Source organism: Athene cunicularia, assembly GCF_003259725.1.
Source record: "Athene cunicularia isolate RWA chromosome 1 unlocalized genomic scaffold, athCun1 chr1_part2, whole genome shotgun sequence".
Lineage (NCBI taxonomy): Eukaryota > Metazoa > Chordata > Aves > Strigiformes > Strigidae > Athene > Athene cunicularia.
This window is the reverse complement of record NW_020799092.1, coordinates 66,167,590-66,183,087: the sequence shown is the minus strand read 5'-3', so window position 1 is coordinate 66,183,087 and position 15,498 is coordinate 66,167,590. Positions and strand designations below refer to the sequence as shown.

Below are 15,498 nucleotides of genomic sequence, written 5' to 3'. Positions count from 1 at the left end.
GTTTTAGGTATGTGGTCTTTTGCCTGACAGCTTTAGTAATTCCTTCTATATGGCCTTGCTGTAAGTGAAACCGTAAATGCATAGGTGGCTTGGCACTGTGGTGCATGTGAATTGTTGCTCAAACCTGCAAGTAGACTGTGTGTGCTGCTGCAGATGTTTGTTGGTAAAGGCTGGGGCAGGATTCCCTTTAGCAATGGAGTGCATGCTCTCAGCTGTGCTCAGTGGAGGTACCTGCACTGTATGGAGGTCAGCAGAGATTAGTCAGGCTATAGACGTTAGTTGAGCTGTGTCCTGCTTCAAATGTGTACCTCTTAGTTATCTTTTTTTGAATTAATAGCAAGTTGAAATATTTATGAAAAAAAAAAAGTGTTATATAGTCATTCTTTAAAACTAGATGGTGTTATATACCTGTGTTCTGTTTCTGAAGGTTGCTGGGTGAGCAGTCACCCTGAGCAGGTGAAGGACTTGGCTGCTGCTGAGAGTCCTCTCAAAGAAATACCTGCTAGTTCTAAGACATTCTTCATAGACCTTGGAAGGCTGTTCTTTCTCTAAGTCTGGATTATGGTTCATTTCAACAGTGTCTTTTTTTATTTTTAGCAGTATCCCCATTTTCTATTTGTGTTTGTCATCCAAAGATGATGAACATGCAGTTGAGATTATGTAAATACAGTCAGTGTCAAACAAGTATAACTGCATTGGTCTCAATAACTTGCGCTTTTTTTTACTTAAAGAGGTAGAATTAAAATTCTCCTTCAGGGCTGGCATGGCTCAAACTTCCTAAACTGTTAGTGATCATCTACCATAATAAGCTTATTAGCCTGAATAAGATGTCCCATGCTAGTACGTATGTATTGTAAATGGCCAATTTTATTCTAAGTGCTATGTCAGGGTAGGTTTCTTACACTTCCATCTGAACAGTGGAAGAGGAGATATATGCAGTGATAGCCTAATCTTATCATATGTTAGTTGTGTCCCCTCCTTCCCCTATCCATGACCTCCATGTCTCTTCGTCTTTATAGGCAGAAGTTGTAGTGCTTGCTTATAGCAGTACTTCCCCTGGGCCCCAGCTTGTAGTTTGAAGCTCAGCCAGACCTGAGCTGCCTGAGCCTTGTATGCGGAGGCTCTTGCTGAGCTGGTGATGTTCATCTTCCTGTTTTTGCCGTCAGCTCCTCTGACTAGTAGACAAAATTCAGAGTGAGGAAGCAGAAAAAAGCCTTTTGTCAGTGCTGAGCTGTGATAAGCTCTTCTCTCATCCTTCAGAGGAGTGACTGAAGTTCTGGCGTGGGACTGATTTCTGAAATGTGCCTCATGGCAGCTTCATAAACACTGTTTTTAGGGTGAGGCTTTGCAGTTGTTTAACCTGATTTAAGTGCAGGTGGCTGCTGTAAAAGAATGCTTTCTCCCTCTGCCCACGACCAGAAACATTTTCTGTGTGGGAGGCATGACAGCTCTAATAGCTTGTGCAACCATGAGTGAGGCTGTATAGCTGTCTGCTTTGATTAGACTGACCTTGCCAGAAAGCAAACACAAAAATTAGTTGTATCAGCAATGACCTGATGAACTGCATGAGTGGTCAAGTGACATAAAGGCCATGGCAGAAATGAATGGAGTTGCTCCCTTTGGTGTCAGGATGTGATTAAGTGGACCTCAGTCTTGGCTGGGCTTGGGATGGCACGCAGGAGATGGGACAGGAGTGGTGAGGGAGGACTCGGGGTGACTAGCAAGGCAGGGCCTCACCTGGAGAGCGATAGGCTTTTGCTCCTCCTTTCACAGGATATCTGACAGGAAAAGTAGCTGAGTAACTACTTGCTGACCCATGGTTTGAACTGGTGGCTCCTCTAGCCCATGAGTGCTGCTTGAGCTCCTCTCTGCAGGCAAAGTTATTTTTGTGCAGGGTTTTTGGTACTGCTCTTCTGATGTCATAGTAAACATTTCACTTGTTTTTCCCCACACAGGTGTCTTGAGGAAAAAATGAGCTCTGTCTTCCTGTTTTGGGAGTTAAAATTCCCAGTTTACAGAGGAATTAAGTTAACAAAGCTTGCTGATTTTAGGTTTCATGATGAAAGAGAGACAGAGGTATGTAGGTTCTCAACATGTTTGCAGAAGGGTGTGGTTTTGGAGATGTGATGTTTCCAGTGCAACATTAAGTGGGGGATTAAGTACAAAGTGCAATTCCCAGAGCTACTCTCTGAAATAGTCACTGACATAGGTCTCTTTCTTGACACACTGGTGTGTGACCTGTATAGTTATATGTGTGTGGTTTGTTTTGTTGGGTTTTTTTTTGTGAGCCTCTCCACCCACAATTTTCCTTTGATGATCAAGCCAAGGCCCCCCCCAGTTTCTGCTGGCTTGGGCACTGGCCCTAGCAGTGGGAGCAGCAGCTCCCACTTCTCCATCCTTCTGTGGAGGGTCACTGGAGGTGCCGTCTCCTCAGGCTTGCTGAAGGGCCTGTTACCACATGGTGGAGGAATGAAGGCTGATGCCTTGTACAGATCTGTAATTTTGCAGCTTGTTTTTGGAATCTCTGCCTTAAAATTCTTGCCAAATATGTCTGAAGTACTCTCTGGCTGAGGCAGATACAGAAGAAAGTCCTGTAGCCCCATGCTGCCATGGTCTGTGTCTCCCTGTTTCCCTCAACCCTTTCCTGTCTGCAGCAGCCAAGCTGAAGGTTTTGAAGACAAGTCGCTTCTATTGTACAACCCTGATTTGTCTCCCAGGCAGCTTCATGTTGGGAGCTGAATGACATGTTAGTCTCTTTCTGGGGAAAAAATAGATTTTAACGTAATACATATTCATGAAGGTGCATTATGGTTGCTGTGACAACCTCACCACTGGCAGTCAGGATTGGTATGCTGAACTTCTGTCTCCAGTCCCCGTGTTGTACCATAGTGCATGTTACACAGCTTTCCACATTTTTTTCCCTCCAGTCAGTGGACAATCTGAATTGTTTCAGATTTGATGCTTAATAGCTGCATCTAATTAAGCCTGCAACACTAAAGCACAACTTTCTCCTCATTCTTGACCCATGTTAATCGAGTGTTGCTTCTGTCAGCACTCTGTAGCATAGAGATGATGCTGGTGGGATTTTCTTGTTCATCTCCTTTTAAACTCAAGGGAAAAATAAACCTGAATTACTAAGCATAGTATTTCTCCATACCATAGGTAGCCTAACTGATCACTTCATCTCTTATGCAAAAAAACCCAACAAAGTCTGTCCCCATGTCTTATTCCTATCTAGTCTAGTCTATCCCTAGAGTTTTAAGGACTCCTGACCCTGAAGGGATTGGGAGCTTTTTAGTAGGTGTTACTCAAAACCAGAAAGCAGTTTGCTTTGTATATGTGTTACGTCATATTGTGACCCTGGGGCCAAGAGTAACGTAATTGGAGGAAGGGTTTACCAGACTGTGGTGCTAAGGTGGTGACTTATTTCAGGATGAACCTGTGAGGGGTTGAGCATGGGGAGAGCTCAACTCTGAAGGTCAAGTCCTGCGTGTTTGCTGATGTCAGAAATCGAGGACACTTGCACAATGCTTGTAACTTTTGAAGAGTGTTTGTAAGCTGCTTTTGGCCAGTCCAGCTGGATTTTTGGCTCAATGTATTGCTGTTTCTTTTTTCCACTGAGAAATTATGGCCATAATCTATAGAGAATTTAACATATTGCTTAGTCCTGGGTGATACAAGTCTCACATGGGGCGCTGTTCCTGAAAGGGCTGCAATGAGTGAGGTTTGTGCCCCTTCTGTGTACTTAAGAGTCTTGTCTTGTTGAGTTGAGCTTAATGTAAAGTTTTCTCAAAAGGTGCCAACTTCATCTATACAAAACCACTCCCTGTTGCTGAAGAAGAGATGCTGTCAATAAGGTTTAGCTTTCTTCACAGATGTGAGCCTTCTGCAGAGCAATTGGGAGGAGTGTGTGTGTAGAGGGAGAAGAAAAGCTGAGCATACAAGGAGCTCTCAAGTGCAATCAGTTGATCTTTCTCTGGTTAGTTTCTTAAATATTAATAAGTACAAAATGTTCAGACAGTGACTTGAGATTCTGTCCATTAAAATGAGAAATTGGGGGGGAAAAAATCATGTAGCAAGAGGGAACTTTTTGCACAGAACAGTATATAAAGCTGGACTGTGAATCTTTTGCAGGCTTAGATACACTTATTGAGGTTTGGAGTTTTAGTTAGAGATGTCCAGAAAAAAAAACCACACCAAGTTTTCTTTTCAGTATCAGTTGGTATGTGGATGGCCACAGTGTATCTTGTGTTCCTGTGCTCCTGTCAACTCTTTTAGCATAATATGCAGGAGCATTTCAGTGAAGAAGTAATGAATACCTAACGCAATCCTGATACTTTTCTCTCCCTCAATTTGCATGTCCCTCCATCATGATAAGGCTGAAACATCCTGGTGTTGACACTGTGTCTGTATTTGCTCATCCGCACACAGCCTGGTTTTTCTTGGATACAAGAGCTCTTACCTTGGACTTCTATAGAAAGACAATTTGAGATTGAAAGGAGAATGTGAAGGAGATGAAATGTAAAGATAAGAACTAGGAGTATGCTTCGTTTGCTTCAATGTCATCTTTAGCTTTCTGAAATGCCATTTTTCTAGCAAAAGGAACACAGGTGCTTTGAAGGTTACTTTGCTGTGTCATAGTCTTGTATGGCCTTTTTCACCTGAGATCAAGTTCATCCATGATGTTTTAGTGTTGTTTTTTGTTTGTTTGTTTTTTTCCTCCCAGGCTCCAGGTGAACACTTGCTGAGGTGATGCTGTTTGACTTTGTGTAGCAGGTTTGTGTTTTGTGAACAGCTAGGGAAAACTGAATTGCCATGTTGCAAAGCAGAGTCCTTTTTCCAACCAAGGGCACATGAAGATTTAGCTGTCAGTCTCTGCCCAGTCTACCAGGCCATGTACTCTGATTCAGCATATTCTTGTGTAAAAACTAAATGAAACAACAGAAGACCAAAACCTATAAGCCACTTGTAGGAGACTCTGGGGTAAGTTATGGCAGATTTCAATCAGCAGCAGTGCACTGGGTGCCACCTTTCCCCGACTTCCCACCTCCATTCTTCATCACAACCTCTTCCACGTTTGTGCAAGAGCAGAGCAGGAGGGGAGCAGTGGCACAAAGGAGTGGAGGGGATGTCTATAGGAATGAGCCCTGTAACTAAGTCCCACCAGACTGTACTAAGAAGGCTGGCTTTTGTTTCCCTGCAGCTGGTTGTCTCCTTGCTGAAGCCTCTCTGTAAATGTAGACAGGAAAAGCTATGCTAGGTCTCCTTATGGTTTTTATGTGGAAGTTTGGGAAAACTTGATTTTTCTTAGCTTAAGTTTGGAATGTGTGCATATGTTGTTCTGGGTCTTGATACATTAGTTGAAACAACATCTGATGGTTATGAAAACCATCAATTAACCCCTAAATATTAGGTCCAAAGAAAGTCATGTCATCTCTGGCCCTCTGTGTAAGGAGTAAACCCTCAGCCTTGAAGGATTTGCTTTAGCAACTACATATTAATTGTAATTAAAAAAAGCACCTCAAGATTATTTTAGTTTGGTTTTTTAAGTGTGGAAAATACAGACCTTTTTCATAAACTGTTGCCTAGTTTTTTACTAGATGATTTTGGACTTGAGGATAATTTTTACAGGCTGCTGTTTAATTTTGCTGGTTTGACCTCTGCTACTGCAACAAGAGAAATAAAAGCTACCTTCTTAGAAACCTGGGTGCCTGAATAGCCATGTTTGTAAGCATGTTAATGTAAGATATCTGTACTATATTATGACAAGAGGACCTGCTGGTATTATTAGATCTGTCTGAGGTGCAACAAAGTTGGACCTGTATCAGTCCTGCAGAGTCAGCATCTGCCTTACTGTGCTCTGCAAAACTTTCTGTTACAGCACTGAATGTGGGAAAGATCTCCTGTTGCTTACATTAATGGTAGGGTGCTTATATGCAGAAATAAAACTTGATAGGGGAGGATGGACTTTATTTTGTTCAAGTTAATATTTTGCAAGCATGATACCAGTCTTAATTCTTATAGGTTGTTTGTTGTATGGTAGTGAGAACAATTATTGTCACGTGTATGACGAAGTGAGATGCAGGGACTTAAAATATTTGTGTGTTTATTATAATGTCATACTTGTTTATGGTTAGTTTGAAAGCAGGAGATGTGGGTCTGCATTTGCACTCTGAGCTCTGCATATGCAAAACTGCATGTTGGTTTTGATGTTGCTGGTATTGGGAGTTATTAGAAACAGCCTGAAACTTATAGCTCAGCCAGCTGAGTCCAGGATGTGGAAGAGTAGTTGGGAGGGGGGATGAATAACTATGATGATGACACAAGTGTTTTGATATTTAGTTACTATATTTTACAATAAATCTAATTCCAGATCTGATTCTGGTTTTACGATTTACAAAAGCCTCCTCAAATTTATCTAAATTTGACCCAAGTCACCTGCAATACAAAATCTCCAAGAAGCTTTTTTCCTAGTGAGCCTGAAACTGCTGAAATGTTGCCATATTTATTGATCTTTATCTAAAAAAAAAGTTGCTAGTTGCAAGAAACAGGCTGCTGACATAAAAAGCCTGTCTTAAATCGTTCATTTGGCTGGAGGCCAGACAATGAGTTTCTATAGGAGCTTATTGGCAAGCTTAGGTTTTTGCTTAGGTTAATCTAATGCAACTGTAAGTCATCTGGGAGCCTTGTACACTCAACAGTTTTTAGACAAAATTATCTTATTTTTAAATTATAACTGTGCAGATATTTTTATATAACAGCTTCATGTACTTAAAGCACTTAAAAATGCCTAGGAACACGATTCTCTACTATTTCCTCTTCTAATGGTCAACCTGCTGAATAATACTTTAAAAATACTGATACTGATGACATCTCATTTTGCTAGCCTCAGTGTTACAGAATTTAAGACGACTGTTCAGTAGAGTGATCTGTTAGTGCTGTAAAGAAGGGTTTTCATTATTAAAAGACCTGGTGTTAACACAAGGGTAGGCACATCAGTTTTACTAGTAAAAAATACTGTAAATGTGTTCATGGGTACATCTGTTGGCCAGGTTGTTCAGTGACCTAGGGCTAGAATGCATGAACCATGCTAGGAGGAGGCTGGAGTTTAGGACTTCCTCTTCCCAAATGGCAAACAACCCCAGCGATTACACCCTGGGCCTTTTCACTGGCCTTGTGGGTCTTTCATTCTTCATTGCCTGAAGGTAAAGCTTGAAGAGGAGAGTTGAAGATTGCTCTGTCTCAAGACTTTTTTGTTGCCTCTCACTTCTTTTGTGTGATAAATGAATGTGAATCCACTCTTGTGATGGTTTTAACCGGGACCGGAGACCTCGTTGCTGTTGCCCCTCCCCCACCCTCAGCCGGTCAGGCTGGCAGTGAGGCACAAACCCCAGGTTAAAGTAAGAACAATATATAATGTAAGATAAAGTAAGAACAATATATAATGCAACAGTGTAATAAGCAATCTGAACAACAACAGTAGCAATGATAACAATAATAAACAGCAATAACAGTAAGCAAGACAAAAGATATACAGAGAAATACCGCAGTGGTTACAGACAGCTCCCTTGCAATGCTCCCTGTGACAGAAGCCACAAAGGAAAAAGTTCCTTCTCTATCTCTGCCAGACCTCAGCATGGTATGAATAACCCACCTAGAGATCCCTTCCCCCTCTCTGCTGGGGAAACTTAACCCTATCCTAGCTGAACCAAGACAACTCTTAAGGGGAAAACTGAATTCAGATCTTGCAGTATCCATTGAAGTGTTGTATATGATAGGCTATAAAAAGAGGTCCAGAACCAGCCCTGATTTTTGGGGAGGGTGGATAATTGTATCTTTAACAGAAGAATTCTGGGGCATTCTGATTCTGCTCAGGACAGCAATGCTTATCTGCAGCCTTGACTTAACTGCTCCACTTGTAAGATGGATGAGGAAGGCTTGGGATACCTGCTTGTCCTCTGTTGGTATGGGCTGATGAGTCCTGACCTGAAAAGGGGTAGCACTTTACCATCATTATTATTTCTTCACATAGCTGTATCATGTAGCAGTGACACATTGGATGCTGAACAAATGGTGTTTGGTTTTATACTGGGTCTGGCTGAGCTGGAATTGGTTTTCCCCTATAGCAGCCCTCACGGTGCTGTGGTTTATGTTGGGAGCTGGCAGGGTATTGACAGCACCCTCGTGCTGTGGCTACTGCTGAGCAGTGCTTACACAGCACCAAGGCTCTTTCCGACATTTCCCCCTCATTGGGACAGGGTGGGCAATATCTTGGGAGGGGACACAGCCAGGACAGCTGACCCGAACTGACCAAAGGGATATTCCAGACCATGTGACGTCTGCTCAGGATAAAGCTGGGAGAAAGGAGGAAGGGGGTGGGGTCACCCTTGGTCCTCCAAGACCACTACGTGTATTAGAGCCCTGCGTCCTGAGAAGGCCCGACATCACATAAGAATGGGAAATAGAGAATAAATCTGATTTCTTTTTGCTCCTGCGTGCGGACCTTGCTTTGCTTACGTTAAAACTGCTTTTGTTTTACACACAAAGGTTGTTTTTTTCCTATCTTATTTTTTCTTTTCCCCTTTTTGTCCCGTTGAGAAAAAAACGGGGGAGAAAGTGATAGAGTGACTTGGTGGGTACCTGGCATTTAGCCAAAGTCAAATCACAGGTTTACAGCTGCTTTGCTGTAGATCTGACTTAACATTTAAAACATGGCATGTAAAACTGGTTGAACATAGATGTAGATCTCTGAGATGTGAGGGAGCTTGATACAACTGTGCATGTGCTTATCAGAAGTTTAAACTTCTCTGGTAGCATTTGTTCTCTAGTTGCTACTAATAGTAGGGCCTAGAGATATTTCTGGATGTGATAGCTGACAAGTTTCTTCATCAAATAGTCAATGAATAGCAAGAAGTGTTTCTATTTTAAACTTAGCTTTGACAAGTAATAGAACTTCAAAGAAAAGCTGTTCATAGAAAATAACCTTGGTGTGAGTTACCTCAAGTGATTCTCTTTAAGTGAAAGTTTAAACACAGGGCTGCAACTTTAAGCATCTCTGATAAAGGAGGTGTTTTGTGGGTTGTTTTGCCAGCTGCACTATAGGGGATCTGTATTCATTTCAAACTTCTGTGTTTAAGAGGAGGATGCTAATAAACCTTGGCAGAGGTGCAAACTAAGGCAGATTTTTGAAGGGAACAATTTGGTTTGAACTTGGGGTGAATAGTCCCTGCCAACATGTTAGGGAAAGTGGAGAATTCGCTGGGAAAAGATTAAGAGCTCTGCTGAAGAGAAGCTTGTGTTGGGAAGCGAGAATTGCCTCAAGTGCAAAGGCCATGAGAGCCAGTAGCAAAAGGCTCTCTTTCTTGCTCTTTGTTTATACTCTGGAAGTGACATGTGTCTAGATTTGCTTTTGCTTTTTCTTCTCACACTAGTGCCTGGGATGATGTGCCATGAAGCTAATTGTGATTTTTTTTTTAATGAAGAGGAGAGCAGTGTTGACCATAGGGAAAAAAGGATAGTAGGATAGTAACAGAAACAAGTGTCTCAAAATAAATTTTTACCACTGTAAAAGTCCATTTGGGAGAGCACTGCGGCACCCTCCAAATGAAATGCTCTATGCTGAGGAACAGAGTTTGTAAGAGAGAAAATTGTGGCTGGTTTGTTATAAACTGCCAGAATGATTGCTTGCTGGAGTGGTAGGAACAAGGAACTAACTTTTTTTTTTTTAAAATAAAAAAAGATGGAGCTGGGGACCTTTAGTACAGAGTGTGATCCATGTAGAGCATTGAATCTGAATGATTTGGCAGGTCGGGTTTAAATTAGAAATTATACAGTGCAGTGTAATGGTATCTTTCCATACATTAATTAAGCTGTCTTCTTTTGTCTTTTAAAAAACAAAATGCTTTTCCCAAGATGATTTATGATATAGAATTTGAGTATTACTCGTGTAAATACTGCCTCCGGAAGTGAAATGTTCCGAGCATTTCTCTTTCCTCCAGATGCCATGGCACCTGCATGTTCTGCAAAAATACTGACTGTGCTGTTACTCTTACAGAAAAGCTTTGGTTGTTCTATTTAAAAAAAAAAAAAAAAAAAAAAAAAAAAAGCATCACAAATAAAGTGATTCTCATTTTCTTCTCAAAGGGAGTAATAGAAGTCTAGCAAAGGGTATACAAGATTGTCATTAGTGGCAATTTTAAGGATTTTGGCACTGCATTTGAATGTGGTTTATGTTTGATTTAAACAATCTCTGTTTTTTGATGGGATCTTCTACATGGATCTGTCCAGTAGCTTCAGTAAACCCTTGGTATTTTCTGTTACCTTAGCCTGAAGCAGTAGGGAGATATGATAGCTTCCTTACTCTTTTGATCCAGTTTTTCTGGGAATTAAAGGATTGGTTGGGAATCTTAGTGGATTTTCATGTCTTTGATTAGAAGCATCTGCAAGCTGAAGAATGTGGACTTCTCAGCTAAACTTTTTTTGTTTCCAGTAATCTGTTAGGAACTGACTTCCTAATTTTTCTTTGGAGTGCAGGTTGTTAGCTTGCATCCATTCTGACTTGCTTTAAAAATAGCCATGAGAAGGAGGCCATAATAGTGTGGGAAGATGGTAAGTCATCAACTACTGAAAAACAAACCATACATCTGTTACACTGTGGAAAAAATGTCTTAAAAAGCTAAGCTGCAGCATGGTTTTCCTCCAGTGGCAGGAAGGCCCTTTAAAGATGGTTAGAAATAGTGATTAGAATGTGTGCATTTAGGTTTATTGCAAGCTCTCTGAAGTACTCTTCATGTCTTGTTTCTTGCAGAGACTCCAACCGTCATGTTAAGGTAAAGCAGAAAAGTGCAGTGCTGAACATGCTAAAGAAGTTGGACAAAATAAGGTTCAGAGGTCACAAGAGAGATGAGTTCCTTGATTTAGCAGAGTCTCCAAATGCTTCAGACACTGAATGTGGAGATGAAATCCCGGTGAAAATACCTCGAACATCAACTCGAGACAATGAAGAGCTGAGAGACCCTGTAAGTACTTTGTTAATGTATCTTTATATTATGTTCTATAGTTGTCAGGCAGAAAAATAACAGAAATTAATAATTCTTGTCCCTGTATTTTACATTTAACACTTGAAGATTTGTGGACTAGGAAGTAAGCTTTGAGTAAATCTTTCCACAAAATGGAAGCATCAATTAATTTATTAGTGTTATGGTTCCCTGTCCCTACTATTTGATTTTAGATCTGTGGTTTGACAGATTTGCTAACCTTGGATGTGCTTCTAAATGTCTGTTTTTTTACTTATTTTGTTGAATTACTAATGAACACATCTGAAGGAAAGACTTCTTTTCAGTCTGAGTAGCTCAGATCTGCTCAAATGGCACTGGCCAGGACTGTAGGGGTAAGACTTCTGTGGCTTCATTAGAGTTAGAGGGTCACACCACCTTGTTCTTCACTGCAGTGTTGTATCCAGTGCTTCCATGCTAAAGAGCTGGTTTAAGCCTGTGTGAGCAAGACTCTTCAGGTACTAAAACTTTTTGGTGCTTGTAAGAAGAAACATCCAAACAGATTTACCTTTTTAAAAGACACTGTTTCAGGACAAGTTAAATACTGGTTAACAAAAAAAAAAATCGTGCTCTAACTGTTTAAAAAATGGGTCCTTGAGCTTGGAGTGCTACAATCTAAATTAAGATTTGTTCATATAACTACATTCTGCAATGTGACTTGGAAGTCAGAATTTGTACCACTTTATATATAAACTCACTGTGCAGCTTTTATCCCCAAAATGTGGTCAGGCTCCTGTCTGAAAGCTCTTTTCTAGAAGCATAGGGCTTGCTTACCACAAGTATTAAACTAAAAGACTTCAAACTGTATATGCTTAAGCATCTCCTTTGGGGTTGCCAGCTTGTATCCTGTTCCATAGCTATGAGGTTTTTTAAATTTAATTGGGCTTGTATAGAGCATTTTTTGGTCACAAAAAGTCTATTGTATGCAAATCCTCAAGCGCCTCAGACAAAGATAGTCTGCTGAATGCTTTTCTTCTGCTCTTATTCTACTGAAGACATGTCATTTGTTAAGACGTGTATTGTGTATACTGGGACTAATAATGTGTTGTTTCTCTTCCAACATGGTATCTTCTGAGTGTTTTGTAGGTAAATACTGGCTTATTTTCATTAAACTTAGATACCCTTTCTATCTAATCAGAAGATCTGTCTTAAACCCTAGATGCTATTTTCTTTAGTTCTTTAGGAGGATAGTAGCTCCAGGATGGTATGGCTGAGGGAGCAGTGAGGTAAACCTACAGTTTTGACTAGTTATAAAGCCTTACGGCTACACATTTGTGGTGATAGTCTCTGTTTTCTTAAACTGTTGAGCTCTGTATGCTGAGAAGGTAATTTGAAGAGAAACACTTTGCTTTCTGGCTGATTACATAGAGTTAAGTAGGCTGTTGTGATCTAAGTCCTTGGAATACAGTTGAGTATAGTTATTTAAAAACAGGGATAATGGGAGAGGGGAAAGCAGCAACAGCATCACACTTGTTGTTTTGCCCTGCTCCTGATGTTTGGGAGCTCCAAACCCAGTGTGATGCTGCAACAGCTAGAAGTGCTGCTAAGACCAGCAGCTGTGTTACAGATATGAGCAAAATAAACAACCTTGTATGAGGAAAGAAATCTGATGTCCAAAGGATGAATTTCAGATAGGAAGTTTGGGGGGTTAGGACTTAACCCTCACAGACATCTGCCCACTAAGTGCTGCTGCCCATCCATAAAATGCAGGGAGAAGAAATAATCCCCTGTGCCACAGAGGTGCCGGGAGTAAAGAAAGGAGTGTTGTATATTTAAGTCAATATTAAAGTAGTGGCTGAAATAGTGTGAATAGGACGATTCTGAATTATGTCTCTGTTTCTTACTGAGATCATATGGTTGAATTGTGCCTGAATTGTTTTTAATTCAGTGATTAAAACTCCAATTGCTTATACAGGATGTTTTTCCTTTATAGGCTCTATAAGCAACCTAGTATTTTATTTATACTACACTGATTATGAGAAGACCAAGTCTTGTTGGTTTCTTCCTATTTAATATCTTTGGGGAATTGCTGAAAGCATACAAAAGTCAATGGAAGTCTTGTGCATAAATTGAAGTTAGACTGCATGTCTTTTCAGATAGATGTGAGCTGTACTGTGTTTCCACTTCTGTTGCTTCACTGCTTCTATTAAAATCTGAGTACAGAGAGAGCAAGATTAATGGCTTGGGACTGAGCATAGGTGTGCAGAATCTGAGTCCTGGTCCACTTATCTGCATCTTCAGTATATAGATGTTTCTGACTCCCTTGTCAGCAGTTCCCTTGACAAAAGCTCCATCTCTACCCTTCTCTCCTACTTTTTTGTTTTTCCCTGTCTGGTGTAGTAATCATTATGGAGCCATTAAAGAAAGATCTCTGTCTATTAGAACAGTACAGCACAGTCATTTGAATGAAAGGCCCTTCTGTACTGTGCCTCAGGGGTACATAGTGCACTTAGAAATGTGCACATTAGGTGTCTCTTCTTTTTGCATGTGTCTGAACTTGACAAGCTTATGCAAAATCTTGCCACAAATGGAGGTTTTAAAGTAAAAAGCCTTGTCATAAAAGCTTGTGATTGCAGAGCCCTGACCATCTGCAAAGAAGAGCATCCTCTGTTGCACACCTCCAACAAGTGAAGAGAAGGTTCAGTCCTAGGCCACGGACGGATACAGCAGTGGGATTTAGTCCCAACACTTCACATGTCTTACTGAAGTAGCATGTGCAAAATTTACACCCCGTGGAAGAACAGAAAGAATGGCCAAATGAGGTCATCTTATATTATTTATCTTAAAACTGTGAGCTTTATTTAGTTCAATAATAAACATCCTAACCTGTGTTTGGGTAAAGAACACAGCTAGGTCCTTGGTAGGAGGGCCCTGGGATTGAAAGGATTTGTTATTTTCCTTTGAATTCTCCTCAGTGGTTTCTGAGACTTTTTGTTCAATAGGTGTTTTAATTTGAACTACTTTGGTCTCAATTTATACAGGCTGGGTGTTTGTTTGTGTGGGTACTTTTCCCTCCTCTCATTTAAGTGCCCTGACTGCCAAGGTATGTCTTGGATTGCAGGTACTTTCTTAGGTCTCTGAGAGTACTTGGACAATCTGATCAGATCATTGCCAAGACAGCCATGGTGGTTAACAAATTAACTTTTTTCAAAATGTCTCTTTCAGTTCCTGAATGGTTTCCCAGATTTCTTTCTTCCCTCTTCACCATAGGTGATTCGTTGTTTTTTTTTAACACAAGGGCATTCAGCACTCTATGTAGCACTGTTATTTCTGCATTGTTTTATAAAAACAATATGATCGTGAAATAGGTAGAGGGGGGTAACCTGGTCCATTCCTACTTCCTAATAGTAAATGTATTAGCATTTGTCTTGTGACATTGGAAATTCGGGTAGTCTTACTTGCTCAGTAATTTAAGTCCCTTTCTATGGTGCCATCATGGTTACCTATTCTGTAGATGCAACATGGGTTCCTTCCTGCTGGATGACAATTCTGCACCTAAAAAAACTTTAAAATGCTCCAGTGACTTGATTTGCTAAGACGCAGATGTTCAGGGAGGGGGTCTGTGCACTGGAAATCATAGCCCGCCTTTGTATTTGCCAGTTGTGGCTTGATTTGTTTCATTTTTAACTTATGTCTCCTTGTTTTGTGCTATAGATGAATTTATGTACTCGTAATGTGACAAACGTCCCATTTTTATAAAAGGGGAGAAAACTTTCAGTTCTGTGTACAGGTATATGAATGAACTGGGAGCAGAAGAGGATTATGTCCTCTTTGGCAGAGAGGAGTAAAGAACAAATTCGTGTTTTTCAGCCACCCTAGGAGGTTCTGCACTAAGCTGGTGGTGAGAATTACAAGTCAAAGCGCTGTCATACCTAGTATATTGTACAAAAGCAATCTAATCTATTTACATAAGTTCCCTGCCAGTGCACTAGGATTAAATCTGAGTTATTATGGTACAGAAAACATTAATTTAATTGCTGTTCCAGTACAGTTTGGCTTTTCCTGAAACATGCCAATTAAAACCTTAAACGCTTCTGTACCAGTCACCTCATTTACAATGATTGGAAAGTATAAAGCATTATGCTTGGAAGGTATTAAAGCGTGATGCAAACATTGCAATCAAGATATTAAAGTCTCTAAACCTGGCTAGCGCTAGACTTTTTCAAATTTATGTAAAATATAGCTGTGTTTTAGGAGCTTGCCAATATGGGTATGCTTCCAAGAATGGGTACTAAGGATTAAACTATTCATGCAGATGCTTTCATTCTTGAGCACTGTTGGTGGGTTTTCCCTTTTCTTACAGCAGGTGGATGCAGCAGCCAGGGGGAACTCTTTTGTAATTTGAAGTAAGAAAATGCACATGAACTGTCAGTCGAGAAACTCGGGGAGGCTATGACCTCTCTGGACAAGCTCTGTAGTTTGTCCCCTGCCCCTTCCTTCCCCC

General features: G+C 40.6%; 1 protein-coding gene across 2 annotated transcripts in view; it reads left to right on the top strand.

The window, feature by feature from the left end:
• Nucleotides 1-10,809: 10,809 nt before the first annotated feature.
• Nucleotides 10,810-15,498, top strand: part of GRAMD4 (GRAM domain containing 4) — a 53,607-nt gene continuing 48,918 nt past the window's right edge. For both annotated transcript variants that reach the window (XM_026868138.1, XM_026868137.1), the window contains exon 1: nt 10,810-11,018. In XM_026868138.1, coding sequence (XP_026723939.1) covers nt 10,857-11,018 — 162 coding nt within the window. In that variant the 5' untranslated portion in view covers nt 10,810-10,856. The remainder of the gene's footprint in view (nt 11,019-15,498) is intronic.